Raw genomic sequence first — 16323 nt, forward strand, 5'->3', positions numbered from 1 at the left:
ACACCTCATTTGTGAGAAACAAAAACTTCGTTCCACGTCGAAGATATACTTTGGGTCCACTAGCGACGTCTTAAAAGCTCAGTGCTGGCAAAGTTCATCGAAGTGAATTGGCCTAGTTGCTGTTAGTTATGCATATCACTACTTGTAAGTAGTGATGCGATGGTTCCCAAGTTTTCATGAACCTCATGGAGGGACGGGCTTTTGCAAGTCATATTTAGAACACATGTTAGAAGTAAACTTAAAACTGATCATATTTATTCTGTATACACTAATATTTTTACTTACCTGGTTCTCACATTTCATTGCCTCCAGATCTTCCCTCAAGTGAAGTGAACTGGCGATGGGTTGTGGAGATTTCGATTCCAAAGCATCCGAAATCTGTGGACGGTGGGCGTAGCGACAACAGCGTTATGAAACAGCGGGGCCAATAACAATAGATTGACTTCAGCTTCAGAGTGAAATTTGTATTTTAAAAAATCCATAAATTATTCTTTCCGTCCGTTGACAAACATCATTTTGACCGCTAGAGTTGTTCTCTTAGCGAAATAACATTTGCCGAGGCAAGTGTTGACTAATTTGCTGAGTGTTGACTCTACTTCACCACATTTGACTAAACTGTAGGTCTGCTTGGCTACTTAAGATTTTAGGTGGATCGAACTGACTTTGATGCCAATGCACAGATGGCTTTCTAATTTAAAATTATGTATTAATAATAACAATAATCAAATTTATGATACTAAGGGGTCCATCTGTATTAACCGATGTCATGGATTCAAGAACATCCTGCCATATTCTACTGCTCAATGGGCATTTTCGATCGTTCTAGTCTTTTAGGCGGAATACTGGGGGTGGACGGACGGAATGATCGAAGCAAGCCGGTGTTTTAGCGTGCCCCTTACGCCAACACAGTTTAAGTTTACGCTTCTGGACATGCAGCCACCAATCACGGCGCTTGCGATCCAAGGAGAATCATGGATGTTTGAAGTATCTATTGCATCTCCAAAGTTGTGTAAAATCCGATGGCCTTGTGACAGATGAGCGTATTACAAAAATCCTTAAAGATTCAGTTAAAGACTATTCCAGCACCATACATATTGAGCACCATGCATTTTGACCCATTTCCTGACGGAACAATTGCTGTTTCCGTGGCTAAACCAGAGTGATACAAGCTGACAAGAAGAAAAATTTTGGGCCGGCAGAAGCAGAATGTGATCACGCTGTCTTGGCGCTGTCGTGTGAACTGTTTTTCAAATAAGGTCGATGTGAGCAGTCCTCACTTTGGATAAAGAGACTACGGGAAAGCAGTGGTGTTTTCATAAAGGAAACTACTCACAAGATTGCCGAAAACTTTTCAACAGCGCACGACCGGTTACGTCCTTCCTGGGGCTCATCAAGTAGGCGCAGTCCCCGAGTTCCCGTCAACCTTATGTTCTACTTGAACCCAAACTGGACTGTTTCCGAGAATCACACTCATTTGCAAATCAATTAGTCTTTCACGAGAGACTCAACTGAATCTCTCGTTTATAATATTCTATAACTGAATGTGCTGCACACAGGCCACCTCATGATTCACTTGGTACGATATTCGAAATATCACTATCGAGATATCATAAAGAAAACTACTCACAAGGTTGCTGAAAACACTTTGACAGCCCACGACCGTTTTCGCCCTTGTTAGGGCTTATCAAGTAGGCACAGTCTCAGAGTTTCCGTCAACTCCATGTTCCACTTAAGACTAAAACATCACAAACGGAAGATTCAGCTGGATTTCAAATGAGTCTCTCGAAAAACCGAATTTGTATGAAAGTGGGTGTATTTCGCTAGGTCAATTTTATTTCTACAGCAAGGTCTGTAAACAGATTATGGTTTCATCGCTGTGAAGAATCCGTGTTCATCACTGACACTACACTGTCAATGCTGAAAATGAGGATGTCTACGCAAGAGAAACCACTCCAAACGCAGGTACGAATTGCCAAGTTAGTTATGCTTTTGACAGAAACTAGACGGGATATTGTTTCAGAAGAGCTTGATAAACAATCGGTAGTTTTTATTTGGGCAACGTTTCGCTTTTGACACAAAAGGTTTTCATAAGGAAACTACTCACAAGATTGCCGAAAACTTTTCAACAGCGCACGACCGGTTACGTCCTTCCTGGGGCTCATCAAGTAGGCGCAGTCCCCGAGTTCCCGTCAACCTTATGTTCTACTTGAACCCAAACTGGACTGTTTCCGAGAATCACACTCATTTGCAAATCAATTAGTCTTTCACGAGAGACTCAACTGAATCTCTCGTTTATAATATTCTATAACTGAATGTGCTGCACACAGGCCACCTCATGATTCACTTGGTACGATATTCGAAATATCACTATCGAGATATCATAAAGAAAACTACTCACAAGGTTGCTGAAAACACTTTGACAGCCCACGACCGTTTTCGCCCTTGTTAGGGCTTATCAAGTAGGCACAGTCTCAGAGTTTCCGTCAACTCCATGTTCCACTTAAGACTAAAACATCACAAACGGAAGATTCAGCTGGATTTCAAATGAGTCTCTCGAAAAACCGAATTTGTATGAAAGTGGGTGTATTTCGCTAGGTCAATTTTATTTCTACAGCAAGGTCTGTAAACAGATTATGGTTTCATCGCTGTGAAGAATCCGTGTTCATCACTGACACTACACTGTCAATGCTGAAAATGAGGATGTCTACGCAAGAGAAACCACTCCAAACGCAGGTACGAATTGCCAAGTTAGTTATGCTTTTGACAGAAACTAGACGGGATATTGTTTCAGAAGAGCTTGATAAACAATCGGTAGTTTTTATTTGGGCAACGTTTCGCTTTTGACACAAAAGCTTCATCAGGCCAAGTGAGCAGGTCACCAAATTGGCCAGGTTATAAGGCAGACGGGGAACCTATCAGTAAGTCAATCCTCTTCGGATTTTCACACTAGATCCGTATTGAGTGTCAATTAATGGTTCTTAGTGAAGTTGTCAAAATCTTGCTTTGGTGGATTGGGGGGGGGGGCGCTTAAATTAATTCTGATCGGGTTTGGTTCATTAATCTTCCACTTCAGGGTTCTTCAGTTGATGATTCAACTCGGTTGCCACTAATTGATTTTTTCTGGTCTTTGTGGGGCCATGAGTGCTCCGACAGTTTGGTTTAAGGGGGTTGAGGTCAAGTGGAATTCAGGTGATGACTACTCTTCCTTCTGATGACCGCACACCAACACGTGTCAGCTCGGCTGATCCAGAACCGTCCTCCACACGCTTGCCAGTTCCACACCTTCTATTCTATTAACACTGGGGTGCTTGACGATTTCTACTGCCCCGGTGATCAGTCCTCGCCTCAAAACCTCAACATTTTCCAAATCTATTTTGTGTCCCGTGTCGAGTGCGTGTTCCGCAATCGCCGAGTCTTTCAGTAACGCTTGATATTCATCTGCGTTTCCCGGCGGCCTGTTTATTTTTCTCCTATGCTCTCCGACTCTGATGTGTAGTTCCCTGGCCGTCTGTCCTATGTAAACCTTGGTGCAGTCATTACACTTAATTTTGTAGACACAGTCCCTGGTTTTGTTTGCCGGAAGGCGATCCTTCAGTTGCACCAGTGCAGAGCGCAGAGTGTTCCCCCTCTGGAAAGCTACTCTTATGTTAACCGTGTTTAGAATTCTTCGAATTACTTCCGATGTCCCTGGTTTGTATGGAATAACAGCTGTCCCGATCCATTGCCTGTTGGGTTTCGCTACCGGTACCAATACCCTTCGCAATTGACGCCTAATCAAGCTGGCTGGATATCCACTACGCCGAAGTTTGTTCTTTACCTCAATTTGGATAAGAGCCATTAATTGACGCTCAATACGGATCTAGTGTGAAAATCCGAAGAGGATTGACTTATAACCTGGCCAATTTGGTGACCTGCTCACTTGGCCTGATGAAGCTTTTGTGTCAAAAGCGAAACGTTGCCCAAATAAAAACTACCGATTGTTTATCAAGCTCTTCTGAAACGATGACTTCTCAATCGGTTCCAAACGTTTTTAAATTGATAGACGGGAAGAACCACCAGATGATATCGAACCAATATGGGACTAGCTGTCCAAGCTACTCAAAACTGTTTTGCCACTGGTTTCAACCAGTACTGTACTGCCCAGTTTGAAGATGGAAACCACAATGAATCTCGTTCGGCTTTGTGTATGGCGGCTGTCATTATCATTCCGAGCAGCTGGGTGAAGAGATATTTCATCGGTTGGCTTCTACAAGTAGTACCTTTCGGAATGCGTTCGATTGCCGAGATACCACTTGACTGGGTATACAGGTTGAACGCAATTGTCATGACAGCTCTAAGAAAGCGCACCCTTCAAACTGTTGAAAACGCCGGAGTTTAAAAGAAGATGCTTAACCCTCAGCGCACCCATCGACTGAGTTTATGGGCTAATTGCGATTTCGAGACTGTGAGTCAGTTGGTCAGAGTAGCATTCAGTTAACGGTGCTTGCAGTGGATCTATTCTTGGGAGGATGTGCTCAATTGAAGAGGATTCAGCTCCTCTCACACTAGCTATTTGGATGCGTTAGATATGCACTCTGTTTTAGCTGATAAAATTGATATTCATAACCTGGACCCCGTAGCAAGGTTGTGGTATACTCAGTTGGGCACTAATGTTGACAACAACTGATTCGCCGACGAGAATTCAGCTGGGACTTCAATGAACTCCTAATATGCAACATTCTTTGTTGTGCAGCCTCGGTGTCCATTACCTGCCAATGGCTATATGCCTTCGGATGACAGAATGAAAAAAATTCCCGCCACTTCAAGTTTATCTGATTATTTGATTGATAATTGCTTATCCCTACATAAAACTGCACTTTCTGGCCTCTAAATGCCACAGTGCAGTTACCACGACCAATCTCGACTTATTGATCTGTTTCCGCGCGATCCAACGGGCGTTAGATAACAAATTTTATCCGATATCTACTAGGTTGTCTTCGAAACACAGCATGAAGTCCAGTGTCCAGAGTCCACTTCTAAAGCTAATTAAATCTCCATTTTTATCAGTTTTAGTGGTATTCCTACAAAAGAGACCGTTTTGGTGGACTTTCTATTCTCTGGATGGGCGGACGTTCAATAAATGATATGTTACTTAGTTTATGTTTATTTTCCAAGCAGATCGACAAATTACCCCCCCCCCCAGCACGTTTGCTATGTGCGTTCAAGACTTCTGCGTCGAGTCCTTTCGCAGAATGACCATACACCCGGCACGCCGACAAAAGAAACAGGGTTTCACCCTCACAGAATGACAGAGGGCTCCACTATTTTTCCTCAGTAGCAGAAAATATACCTCTTTTAATGCGATTTGCACAATTTTGAATGAAAAACTACAAAATAGCAAACGAATTTCGTTTTTCTGTAACCGTCTTACCAGAGTGCATCAAATGAGTCGAAGAAATTATAATAGATGAGAGAAGTAAGGTAATAAGCCATCACGTTTTGACTAAACATGGTAAGCGCGGAATTCACCACGCAGCGAAAGAGAAGGTGGCCCAGAAACCGAGCAATTGAAATAGGTTTCTGTTAGGTTTCACGACAGAAACCACGAAACCTGAAAGTATATGCAAACTGTTGAACTTTTGCATAGATATATACTTTACCTTCGATGGACAAATGTATCAACAGCTGAAACTAACTCCAACGGGATCCTCAATATCAGTATTTATTGCTGAGGCGGTAATGCAAAGGTAAGAGCGTGCAATGCTGTCGATCATCAATCCAAAGCAGCGGATCCGCTAAGTGGACGACACCTTTGTCATCATGAGACGGGATTCAGTACACGACGCACATGAACTGCTCAACACAACGTTTGAAGATATCAAGTTTACAATCGAACTGGAAAGAAACAATCGGCTACCATTCTTGGACGTCTTAGTGAACAGAAAGGTGGACGGGACTCTGGAAACCTGCGTACACCGCAAAGAGACTCATACGGACCAAATACTGAACTACAACAGCAATCATCCAGTAAACCACAAAAAGAGCTGCGTCCAAACCTTGTTCAAGAGGGCGGAAACACACTGCAACACCACAGAACACTCTTCAGAGTGTTCCAGAAGAATGGATATCCAAGGAGTTTTATCAAGAGAAGCTTGAAGAAGAAGACATCTCAACAACAGCCACAGCAAGAACAAGTCACCAGACGAGTAATCCTGCAACCAGATTATGGGCTCGAAAAGGAATCTTCGTGGCGCACAAGCCGAATGCCACCATAAGGAAATTAATCACTTGACCGAAAGACAACCGAGATAGAACCAAGGGGGACAATGTGATATACCAAATCAACTGCAACAACTGCAACAAACCCTGCACCGGAAAAACTGGGAGGAAATTATGCATACGGATAAGGGAACACAAGGCGGCCGCCAGACATAAGCCCCTGTCCTTGGTATCCATACACGAGGACCAAGAAGGCCACAAATTCAATCTGGAAAACGCAAAAATTTTGGCATACGGATACACGCGACACGGAAGAGAATTTCTGGAAGCATGGTACTCTACGACAGGTTCAATAAACCGGTGCATTGAACTGGATCCAATTTACGCACCTCTACGCGCGAGAGATCAACACATCTCAACCAGAACACTCAAGGAGGACCAAATATTGGATTCACAGACAAAGAAACAAGAAAAACTTTGGAGTCAAACTAACTAAGGTCACAAGCCGGGACTCGGAAGGACAAAGGTCACTCCAGCATCGACCAGATTACGATGGCGGGGATGCCAAGCTCAAAGGTCACGTTCGCATAGGCGAACGGGGACACAAGAGAACGGTGCAATCAATGGAACGCCCGACCGCTCGCGGTCAAAGTTTTCCCGGCTAGAAGCACGTAAATTGACACACACGTAACACTACTCAACGCACAACCACTAACCCATGGCTACGCACCGCTACACTCCCCAATAACGCACTGATGATGTCACCGTGATTGGTGATGAAAGGTTTGCAATCGAATTGTTCAGCTCATCAAACAAACCAACGACCATAGTCGTTGTCTATAGCAATTAATTTTCTTTCATTCCAAACATTATCGTCGTTACGGAAGTTTGTAAACGAAAAAATCGTCTTCCAGGAGAATTCGGCAGTCTATCGAGGGATCACAAGTAGGGATCCTAATCATAGCCAATGGTTCATCTCAAAAAGGGTAATTCAAAGAAATAAAGTAAATGGCTGGCTTGAGTTGAAGGCGTCTTGCCTCGACAGGAAAGCCATGCACGGAATGCTTTGAGATTTTGGACAAAATGTGAACTTTCGAGTTGAGTAACGGCAAGTTGATCAGTGGTGTAAGTTCGATCAGCAACCCAGAGTGTTGAGTTCAAGGACACGAGCTGTCACATCACGGTTTAGGCAACCAATCCTTGCAGACGGATCCACTTGGTTCACTTAGGTTGGTTGATATTATGGGTTGACCAATGGTAACCAACCATAGTCCTTCTATCGATGAATATGAGTATCATTTATAAATTTCCACAGTACTCAACAAAAACTTGCTCCTTCTGGAGAAATAGGTTTAATTAAAATTTCAAACTGAGTTTACAAGTGAATGATAAAGCATGGTAAAGAAGTAATCTCGAAGCAATGGAGGAAACTAAGATTCACAATACTTATACCACTTCATCTCTCAACTGGACGAAAATAACTCGGCAAAGCAAACTAAATCGTTCAGCTACTGCACGCTTTTGATGCATTGCGGCTATGCAGACGGTACCAGCTGCTTCCCGAGTAAACTCGCCAACTATAAAGGCGAGGAATTGGTTCTCCAATGCCTGGCAACATCTCTACTGCTGCCCTATTTTCCGGAGATATAGCGGCTAAAACAACCTCATGTTTGGTAAACCAGAGTAGACTCACAGAAACCCAGTAATAGATACAGAGTTTGAGATTCCCGATCCCAGACTCACTTCTTTACTGTTGTGCATAATCGATAAAAATCTATAACTAACTAACCAGAAACTTTTCCCTTAATGGAGTTTTACACAGGATACCATATTCAAATCGGGAATCTCATACCTTAGAAATCAATGTTTCAAGTTTATTACGTCCATCTGCAATATTCTCCAGTTTGTTGGGTTTCTTCTCAACTCGTCGAATATTTTGTCGAAGTATTGGGCCAGATTTTCTCTTGAGGTTTGTTTCTTCAAGGGACGTCGATGGTGCTCGAATGGTCGTGCTAGACTTAGGTCGTTCACGCACTCTGTTTGTCACAGTCATCTTCTCTGGCTTCACTTCAAACGCTTGAATAGTCTGTTCCAACTTTGAAGCAATGCGCTCTAATTCAGCTCCAAGCCACTTTTGTTCCTCTCTCCAGCGTTCAGCGAGAAGTTTAATCTGTAGATTCAAAAAACTCGGTGCTCAGTTATAAGAAGTAAATAAAACAATTCAAATAAAAAGCTATCCGCAAGTGGTTCTTGTCCTACTCATTCACACGGCATCGGTTGTGGGGATTCCCAGATAAGTACGCCACTTCTGATCGAGCAGAAATCTAGCCCACTGCGATGGAGTTCAATTCGGATCAAAAACGCTGGAGCACAGTGTGACGATTCTGACTAAATGACCGGTGTAAGGTACCTTCCATCAACCAATAGGTCATTTCTGTCTTACAATATTTGGTCATATGCTTCAACCGGGCTTTATACCCAATGGGAACTAGTACATGTTACCAACTGCTTGGTTGTCTGTCTATTCGCCGAGCTTGGCAGTTGGATTGCAAACGTTCCATCACCAATCGAGCTGACATCGTCAGTGCAGGGTTGAGTTGCAATCCAACTGCCAAGGTCGGCGAACAGTCCAACAACCAAACAGCGCACCTGAGCTACCTACATTCCACAAAATTGCTAATGTTACTAACTCCCTATGAGGTTGATTCCTGCCTCGCGGAATGCAGCTACTGGAATGCCCAATCCCCTGGTCGCACTACCAAACTTTAAAATGAGAACCCAGTTTCGCACAACGAAAAGCTGTTGTCAGTCGGACTTAGACCGCGAAAAACAAGTGGTTTAGTTAACAGCCCTTTGGCTGTTGATCGTGGTGATAGTTGACGGTTACCAAAGACAGTGTATAGAAAGATACTAAGAATTCTAAAAATGTCGAACGAGGATTAGGTAAGAATAAAACAGTTCATAGGGATACGCTAGCGAATAGCTTTTACAATGCGGAACTTGCATTAGGTGAGAACGGCGAGCAGGAAAGACATACAGAGGTGGAAAATGTCCAGAATTCTTTGTTGTTAGATGAAACAGAATAAAATTGCCTCCAATGAAGTCATATCGGTTGGAATAACCTGATATTTCCCATTGTTCAGAATTGGTTGTAAGAAACTATCAGTACTGTTACGCATGGAATAAATGTTTTTTTTTGGAAGGGAAGGCAGAAGATAAAGGTGATAAAATATATCTAGTACCCGAGGATGCTTGCCAATCAATCAATAGTTTCAACCCCTCCGTACAGAGCATAGTTTGTCACCTGAAAGACCAACAGAGTGCAGCGTCGAACTTAGCTCCACCATTGGGACCAGTTGAGTTCAAAAAGAGCAGCTAAAGAGCTATGACTTTGTGGCAAGTAAATGAGTATACAGAATGAATACCTATCATATGTTTCAAGCAAATAGTTGATGTTACTAATCCTGATGAATGTCGGTAGCTCGGGTGCGGTGTTTGGTTGTTGGTCTGCTCACTGAGCTTGGAAGTTGGATTGCAAACGTTTCATCACCAAAAGTCAGTGCACTGACAACGTGACCTCGATTGGTGATGAAACGTTTGCAATCCAACTGCCAAGCTCGGCGAACAGACCAACAACCAAATAGTTGATGTATTCACTGCATTCACTATATTCGCGGATGATAGGGACCGTGGTTCCATTCATTAATACCTTTTATTCGCGTAGATTTTGGTGCCCATCATAAGCCTCTCTACCGGACTTGTACCGTAGCAATGATGGGAGTAAATTGTAAGATTCCAGAATGTATAAAATGATTAAAGCTAAAGAAGCATGACATATATGAGTCTTTTAAAACAACTTAACTCGATACAATAGCCGTCCAAATGCCTAGAACATCCGTCTCGCAGAATGCAGCTACGCTCAAGCCCCGCATCTAACCGGAAGGCATCCAACTCTTCAGGCTTTTAGCCGAAATGTGGTGAAACTGAGCAGGTCATCAAAGTGTGCTAGGTGACCCGCCTCATTTATGTCGTAGTCAATCAGTAAAGACAACGCAAATTATACGTAAGAGGATTGGCGTGTCTATGGAGCTTGTGATTGATTTCAGTGTGACTGGGCGTCATAAGAATAACCGTTTTGCGGTGAACAAAGGGTTTTTGGAGTGATTTTTACTACCTGAACAACCGGTGAAATATCGGTAGTGCTCAGGTGTTGCGTCCGCTTGTAATCATAATTAATCACATACTGTTACGTTCAGTATGCTGACCATTTCGTTAAATTTTCATGTCTGAACATGATCCGTTTTTTTTGAAGGTTACCTGTAGGTCAGTTAGCTAATTTATTCGATCAAACAGCAAATAACCTTGTTTGATAGCTCCCTGTGCTTTAAAAAGGCGTTTTATGGAATGATGGCTAACTTGCAAAAGGGAGTAGCACCTCTGGCTTGGTTATTTCAATTCAGTGTTTGCGAGACGAACGTTAGCGTCCTACTGAAATGCAAATCAGTAGTAATCCGGTATCCGTTCAAGAATGTGCATGCCGCATCAGGTCAATGGACTCCCCGGCAGAGTGGTTGTTACCACAGGTTATGTTGCACAAATGGTGCGTGTAACAGCTAAACAGGTGGTCAAATGAGAAGATGATTATAGAACCACCCGCATGTAATGTTGATGGACCATGACTGATAGATAAATTGGAGAGGGGTAAAAATTTACAGCTCTTAGTAAAAATACCGATTGGACCCAAGGCCCACACCAGGTCCACACTAAAGTCACGTATTTAGTGAATTCGGGTGAAATATGACGTGGCGAGTTTCTAAATATGGCAGCTGCACATTTTCAATTCCCGAACACTAATCACACTATAAACTATAGTGTCAGGAGGTTTTGGAATCGTACGATCAATGAACAGGACAGTATTTAATGTCAGTCTGTCTTTTTGCTACACACTCTTTCGTTTTGCTCATGTGAANCTACAAACTCTTCGTTTTGCCCAAGGGGAGGTACACGGACGCCCGCTGGTTGTAGGCCATTTTGTAAAAGGCCACTGATGTTTATTCGGGTTGATACAGTCCAAAAGTCCTTCCGGCTCTGTGAACCAATAAGGAATTTAGGGAGTAAAAAGGTGTGAATTATGTATTCAGCCAATCAGCATTTATGTGGGCACGACATATGAAGGTCTGGTCACAAGAGCAAACAGTTAGGATAGTTTCGTAAATTTTTAGACTCAGGAATAGTTGATTTTAGCAAGCTTTACCAACACAAATAGAATTCCGGATAACTTTTGCTTGGCTGGTTGTAGACTTGTCGGGCAACTGAAGGCACATGCTGTGAACCGAGCGAGTTAGAAATAAATAAACGTAGCGTGGTTGCGGAGGAAAAGTCGGCAGATGTTTAGGGTGTCAGGTTGCCTTAATCATTTTGGTTTTCATTAAAACGAACCTTTAGTCAACTGACTTTTGTAGGTGGACGAGACAGACAAATAGGTTCACGACTATCAGAATACGCAGTGTGAAGAGAATTGGATATTTTATCTTGGATTTCGTCCTGTAAGCGAAACCAATCGAAAAGCAGGGTGCAGCTGTTTGAACCCTATCGGAAATCATCAACAGTTCGCGCTTCACGAATCTCCACGAAACTGCATCCCGTCTGAGTGCGATCCAGTAACACTGTCAATCAGCCGCTCGCCGCCGAAAAGTTAAGCGTTCAAGAGGCTTTTTGGATTCCGTGTGATACGTACTGTTGTTGATTCCCAATACGAATGGAGTGGGTGTAGAGCGCTTTTCGACAATATTCATGAATTGGCCTAACTTATCGTATGAAACCCCTATACTCAATAGATTATTGGAAATTCTTCAACATCCCACGACCGGTCTCCCAAACCAGAGGTTCAGCTAAGAGTTGGCTGAATCTTCTGCAGACACCAATATAACACCATTCTGATCTAATCAGCAGGAAATCATGCGCCTCCTAGCCGAATGAAAGTTTGCAGAAACTAAACGCTGGTGAAAAGCATCAGTCAAGACCAAATTTTGTGGAGAACCGCCACAGAGGGTAACGCTTGCGTATCCGCTATCATGATTAAGCTTGCCTGCACTATGTTGCGTCAGTTAAGGAAAGCAAACAAAACCTGATTTTCTATTTACGTCAGTTAATCGTTAATGATGGATGATTATTTATGGGCTTACAACAATACGACGTCGATCCTCTAAAATTTCACTTTTGGTAACCTATCATCAAATACTGCACGTTGTTGAAACTACTTTGGCCTCGAGGCAATTCCCCCCATTCATTTGCCTACTTCGCCTATGTACTTTTGACTATCCACTCGTTTTGATTATCTGTACCCGCTACTGACCTTGCCGCAAAGGCCGTCCCATCCGATACTTGTGTATTAGCATGACTTACGAACTCAATTCTTCCTTTTGATATTCGGCATTGTCTAACCTACGCGTCACTCATAGTTCCGTGTCAGGAGTAGACGAACCAGCCAAGTTGCAATTTTCAGACTTTTGGCCAATACATCTTTCACATAAGGCCCCAAATAGTCACATTCTGCTTGAAATGCGAACATGACACTCTCCGTCCCAGAATTACACCACTGAAGTTAGGATGGATAGATATTAGTAAGGAAAATACAAGCTTTCCCCTCGCTGGCGGTGATATCCTAATGTTCAAATGTTCTAATCAGCCTCAGCTTTGAATGTGCGTTCGTCGAATCTTTCAGCAACGGATTTTAAAACGAACTTTGAGGTGATCTGCCAAAATGTGGGAAACCCAAATATGTGTTGGTTAATTAACCACCTTCCGGCTTTGAGCATGTCAAAATGACTTTTTTTTCGAAAGCAGTACCTTCACACAGTCACTGTCACAGACAAAACAGATTTGTTGTCTCACAGTTCAGTCACTAACACGGCTTGTTCTCTAATAAGGTCATGTATTGCAACACAACAGATAGTCTATATGTTTCTCCAAAAGATGACAATCCCGTAATAGGACCAGATTTGCTTGGTTTTTAACGAATTCGCCATCGAAAGGTGGTACTCTACCCGAAACAGTTTTAATCCTCTATAGAAAGAGTATAAAAAGGTACTTCATAATAATGCTTGCTGTCAACGCTTAGCCAAAGAATGGGGCGAAAACATTTGTAAGATGCGAAACGCTTAAGCCGAGGGGGTGAAGTACAGTGTGTAGTGCAAAATTTATGGCACAGAATATCACGAAATTGGCTCGTAAGATGGAACATTCAAGTGGTAAACAGGCTTATAATGAAAAACGAATAAAAAGTGACTAAGTATGCAGATAGTGTTCTTATAATCCTGTACCCAAATCGCGATTGTACTGGGTCTTGCTGCCAATACTGGTAAGAAATGGTGCGATAATGTAGGCATACCGAGGCACCTTGCCTGTATTCATTAGCTAGATGGAAACGATTTGAAAAATATCAGTAAGGTCAGCTTCCTGAAAGCAACCACTCAATGCCCCAAACCTACCGAGACTCTCAGCTCGGCTAGATGTTGACCAGACAGAAAACACCCACTCAACATGCAGCGCCTCACAGCCTTGTATCAAACCCAGACAGCGAGAGTCGACGTTGATCAAGGTCAGACAACACCTCCGCAATATGCAGCACGTCGCAGCCTCGTTCCAAATTCAGACAGCGTGCTTCTGCATTGGACCATATTGAGACAGTGTCCTACAATAAATAGCTTGAGACCGTTGTACTTTTGCACTCGCACGCACTCACGCTTTCGCACCCGCTTGTCCGGAATACAGCTGTTGTATCCCCTTTTGTGAGTGTTTTTTCGGCATTAGATACTGGAGCGGGTCAGCACAAGATACCAAAGGTTAGCGCATCAACGGCTACAACAAAAAAGGCAACCGGTGACGTCGGTGCCCACTTCCAAGCAAACAAGCCTGTCATTGGGAGCAAAAAGTAATGGACTTCCATTCTACCGAAAAGGTTTTAGATGACAACAATATCAAAGCCCCGGAGCTTTTTTCATACAACAAAGCAATCTCTCTTCCGACGGGAATCGGGAAGTCCACCAACAGTAAGGAAACGCGTTTCGTGAAAAACCGATTATATTCAAATAGATGGCCAGCGGGCAACGCTAGCAAACTTACTTGTTCATTGTCTTCACTGCCCACTGCTTTGCATGAGATGCGCTCGGCTGGACATACTTGTACAACGGACTCATATCTCACCGGGGAACTTTGAGCGTCAGGACGGAGTGTCGGCTGAATATCGTTCGGTTCGTTTTGTGCAAGACGCTCCTCGTTAGGGAAGAAGACAAAATAAAATGAGAATTTATGAGAAAACCTTGGGAACAAGCATGTAGGATTCAATTTGAGTTTAGGGAGCCGAATAATGTATGAAGCTCACTGGCGTATTGCCACCCGTGGATAGATTAGCTCTTCACTGAATATACTTACACCAATCAAGAGTGCATAGTTATTTGGTCACATTTCCTGTCTCCTCACTAAAACAAGATGTGTTTTAAAAAGTAAATTGTAATTTAACTATGATGTTGCTACTACTAGAATAAGTGTAAGATATCCCGACATTGCGCTCAGGGAGCAATCCAGGTGATAGTGCCTACAATGAACTTGGTTCAGGTTTGGTTCAGACTAAGGTGAGTTCGCTACTAACGCGTTAATTAACCACTGCTCAAAGTTAACCCCTGCACGGTTTTTCAACAAACCATAAACACAAAAAATCCACCTCAAAACTCGTTTAAAAACCGTCAGAGCGCTACTAATGAAAGGAGGAATGCCTTCGCTGCGGAGTCGTTTATTGGGGAAACACCAACTGAACAGTTACAGACTCCTAGACAGGGAACCAAAATTCTCATATGAATTTGGTTTAGAAAAATGAATATCCATCTTCTCCCTAAACGCGCCTTCTTGAACTTCCCTGCATGTTCTTTGACAATGACTCAAATGCAAGCAAATGCTACAAAGCGGCTCCACAAATTCCGCAACAGATCTCGTTTTTCAAGAGACGCGAAGCGGATTTACGAGAAAACTACTCACGGGCCTCATCAGTAGTATCCACCGTTAATCTAATATTTATTATTACTAGATTTTTGTAATAATTCGCTTATTCCCTTCTTGAACTACCACTCTTTCTACTGAGAGTTGCGAGCATTTAGTTAGAGGTGTTCTGTATGCGGCAGGCTGAAACATGGTGTTTTGGAAATTTTAAGGTGACGCGCTCTTTTAGTGGCTCTGTACTCGGTCTAACTTCATTGTCTACGCATAACACCGCGTCTGTGACTTTAGTTATTTCCTTGTGCTGATTACGTGCTAAACATTAGTATAAATAGCTCAACTTCTGATTCCACAAGTTACATCTAGTGGCTGGGTTATGATTCAGTAACCATCTATAATTGGAAAGAAAATCTTAGAAAGAGGGGACCGCAAACCTTCAAGTAATGATTCGCGAGTTCCAGCTCCCGCAATCTCTTCATTTGTTGTTCCAGACGCTGTTCAGCCATCTCAAGTCGCCCGTTGGCTTTACTGAGTTGGGACTTGGCAACAGAATGGACAGTCTCCACGGCTTTGGTTACAGCACCTTCTACCACTCGGGGTAGAATTGAATGCAGTTTTTCAAGTTGACTATCCTTGAGCTACATGATATACAGAAGGAAGTCAGTATCATTATCGAGAAAATCATCACTGCTCTTGTCTATCGAGGTTACTCAGGTGTGCGCCTAAAGAAATGTGTTTGGTAGCATCAGCGAGAGCGATAAATATATCCCAGTGTATTCAGGATTGCTTATCCTTATCTGGAATAGGCATTTTTCTCCAAAACCATTGTGCGTTGAAGGGCAACCTTTGAATGGTTCCTGGCCTCAATTTGATCACCAAGGCAGAGGGAGACAATATATTTCCTTTTGCGTAGAAAGCTCGTACTTCCATCTAATTTACTCGAAAAACAAAATTATTCATGTACTACTTATTGGTATGCTAAAAGCTAAGATTAAAAAGTGTGCTGATCATCACCATCATCGACTGCATCAGGGTACAACACCGATGCTTCACTGCCGTACAACCACGATTTATTTGAAAGCCTTATTGTGAAGAAAAGAATAAATATGGATGGGGAAGGGACTTGATTCTAGC

The 16323-nt window shown here is 42.8% G+C and overlaps 2 protein-coding genes across 2 annotated transcripts in view; one reads left to right on the forward strand and one right to left on the reverse strand.

Annotated features, from left to right (window-relative positions):
• The window catches only part of T265_14979 (hypothetical protein), a gene marked incomplete at both ends in the record, with an annotated part of 48577 nt that overhangs the window by 13740 nt on the left and 18514 nt on the right, over window positions 1-16323 (reverse strand). Inside the window, 4 exons of the mRNA XM_009176058.1 lie at window positions 286-378; window positions 8051-8368; window positions 14323-14472; window positions 15624-15827. Coding sequence (XP_009174322.1) covers window positions 286-378; window positions 8051-8368; window positions 14323-14472; window positions 15624-15827 — 765 coding nt within the window. The remainder of the gene's footprint in view (window positions 1-285; window positions 379-8050; window positions 8369-14322; window positions 14473-15623; window positions 15828-16323) is intronic.
• Window positions 8680-13882, forward strand: T265_09858 (hypothetical protein; the record flags this gene model as incomplete). The annotated part of the gene is made up of 2 exons (XM_009176059.1): window positions 8680-8879; window positions 13693-13882. The coding sequence occupies 2 exons, from the start codon at window positions 8680-8682 to the stop codon at window positions 13880-13882; spliced, it is 390 nt and encodes a 129-aa protein (XP_009174323.1).

The sequence above is a fragment of the Opisthorchis viverrini genome, assembly GCF_000715545.1.
Source record: "Opisthorchis viverrini unplaced genomic scaffold opera_v5_313, whole genome shotgun sequence".
Taxonomy (NCBI): domain Eukaryota; kingdom Metazoa; phylum Platyhelminthes; class Trematoda; order Opisthorchiida; family Opisthorchiidae; genus Opisthorchis; species Opisthorchis viverrini.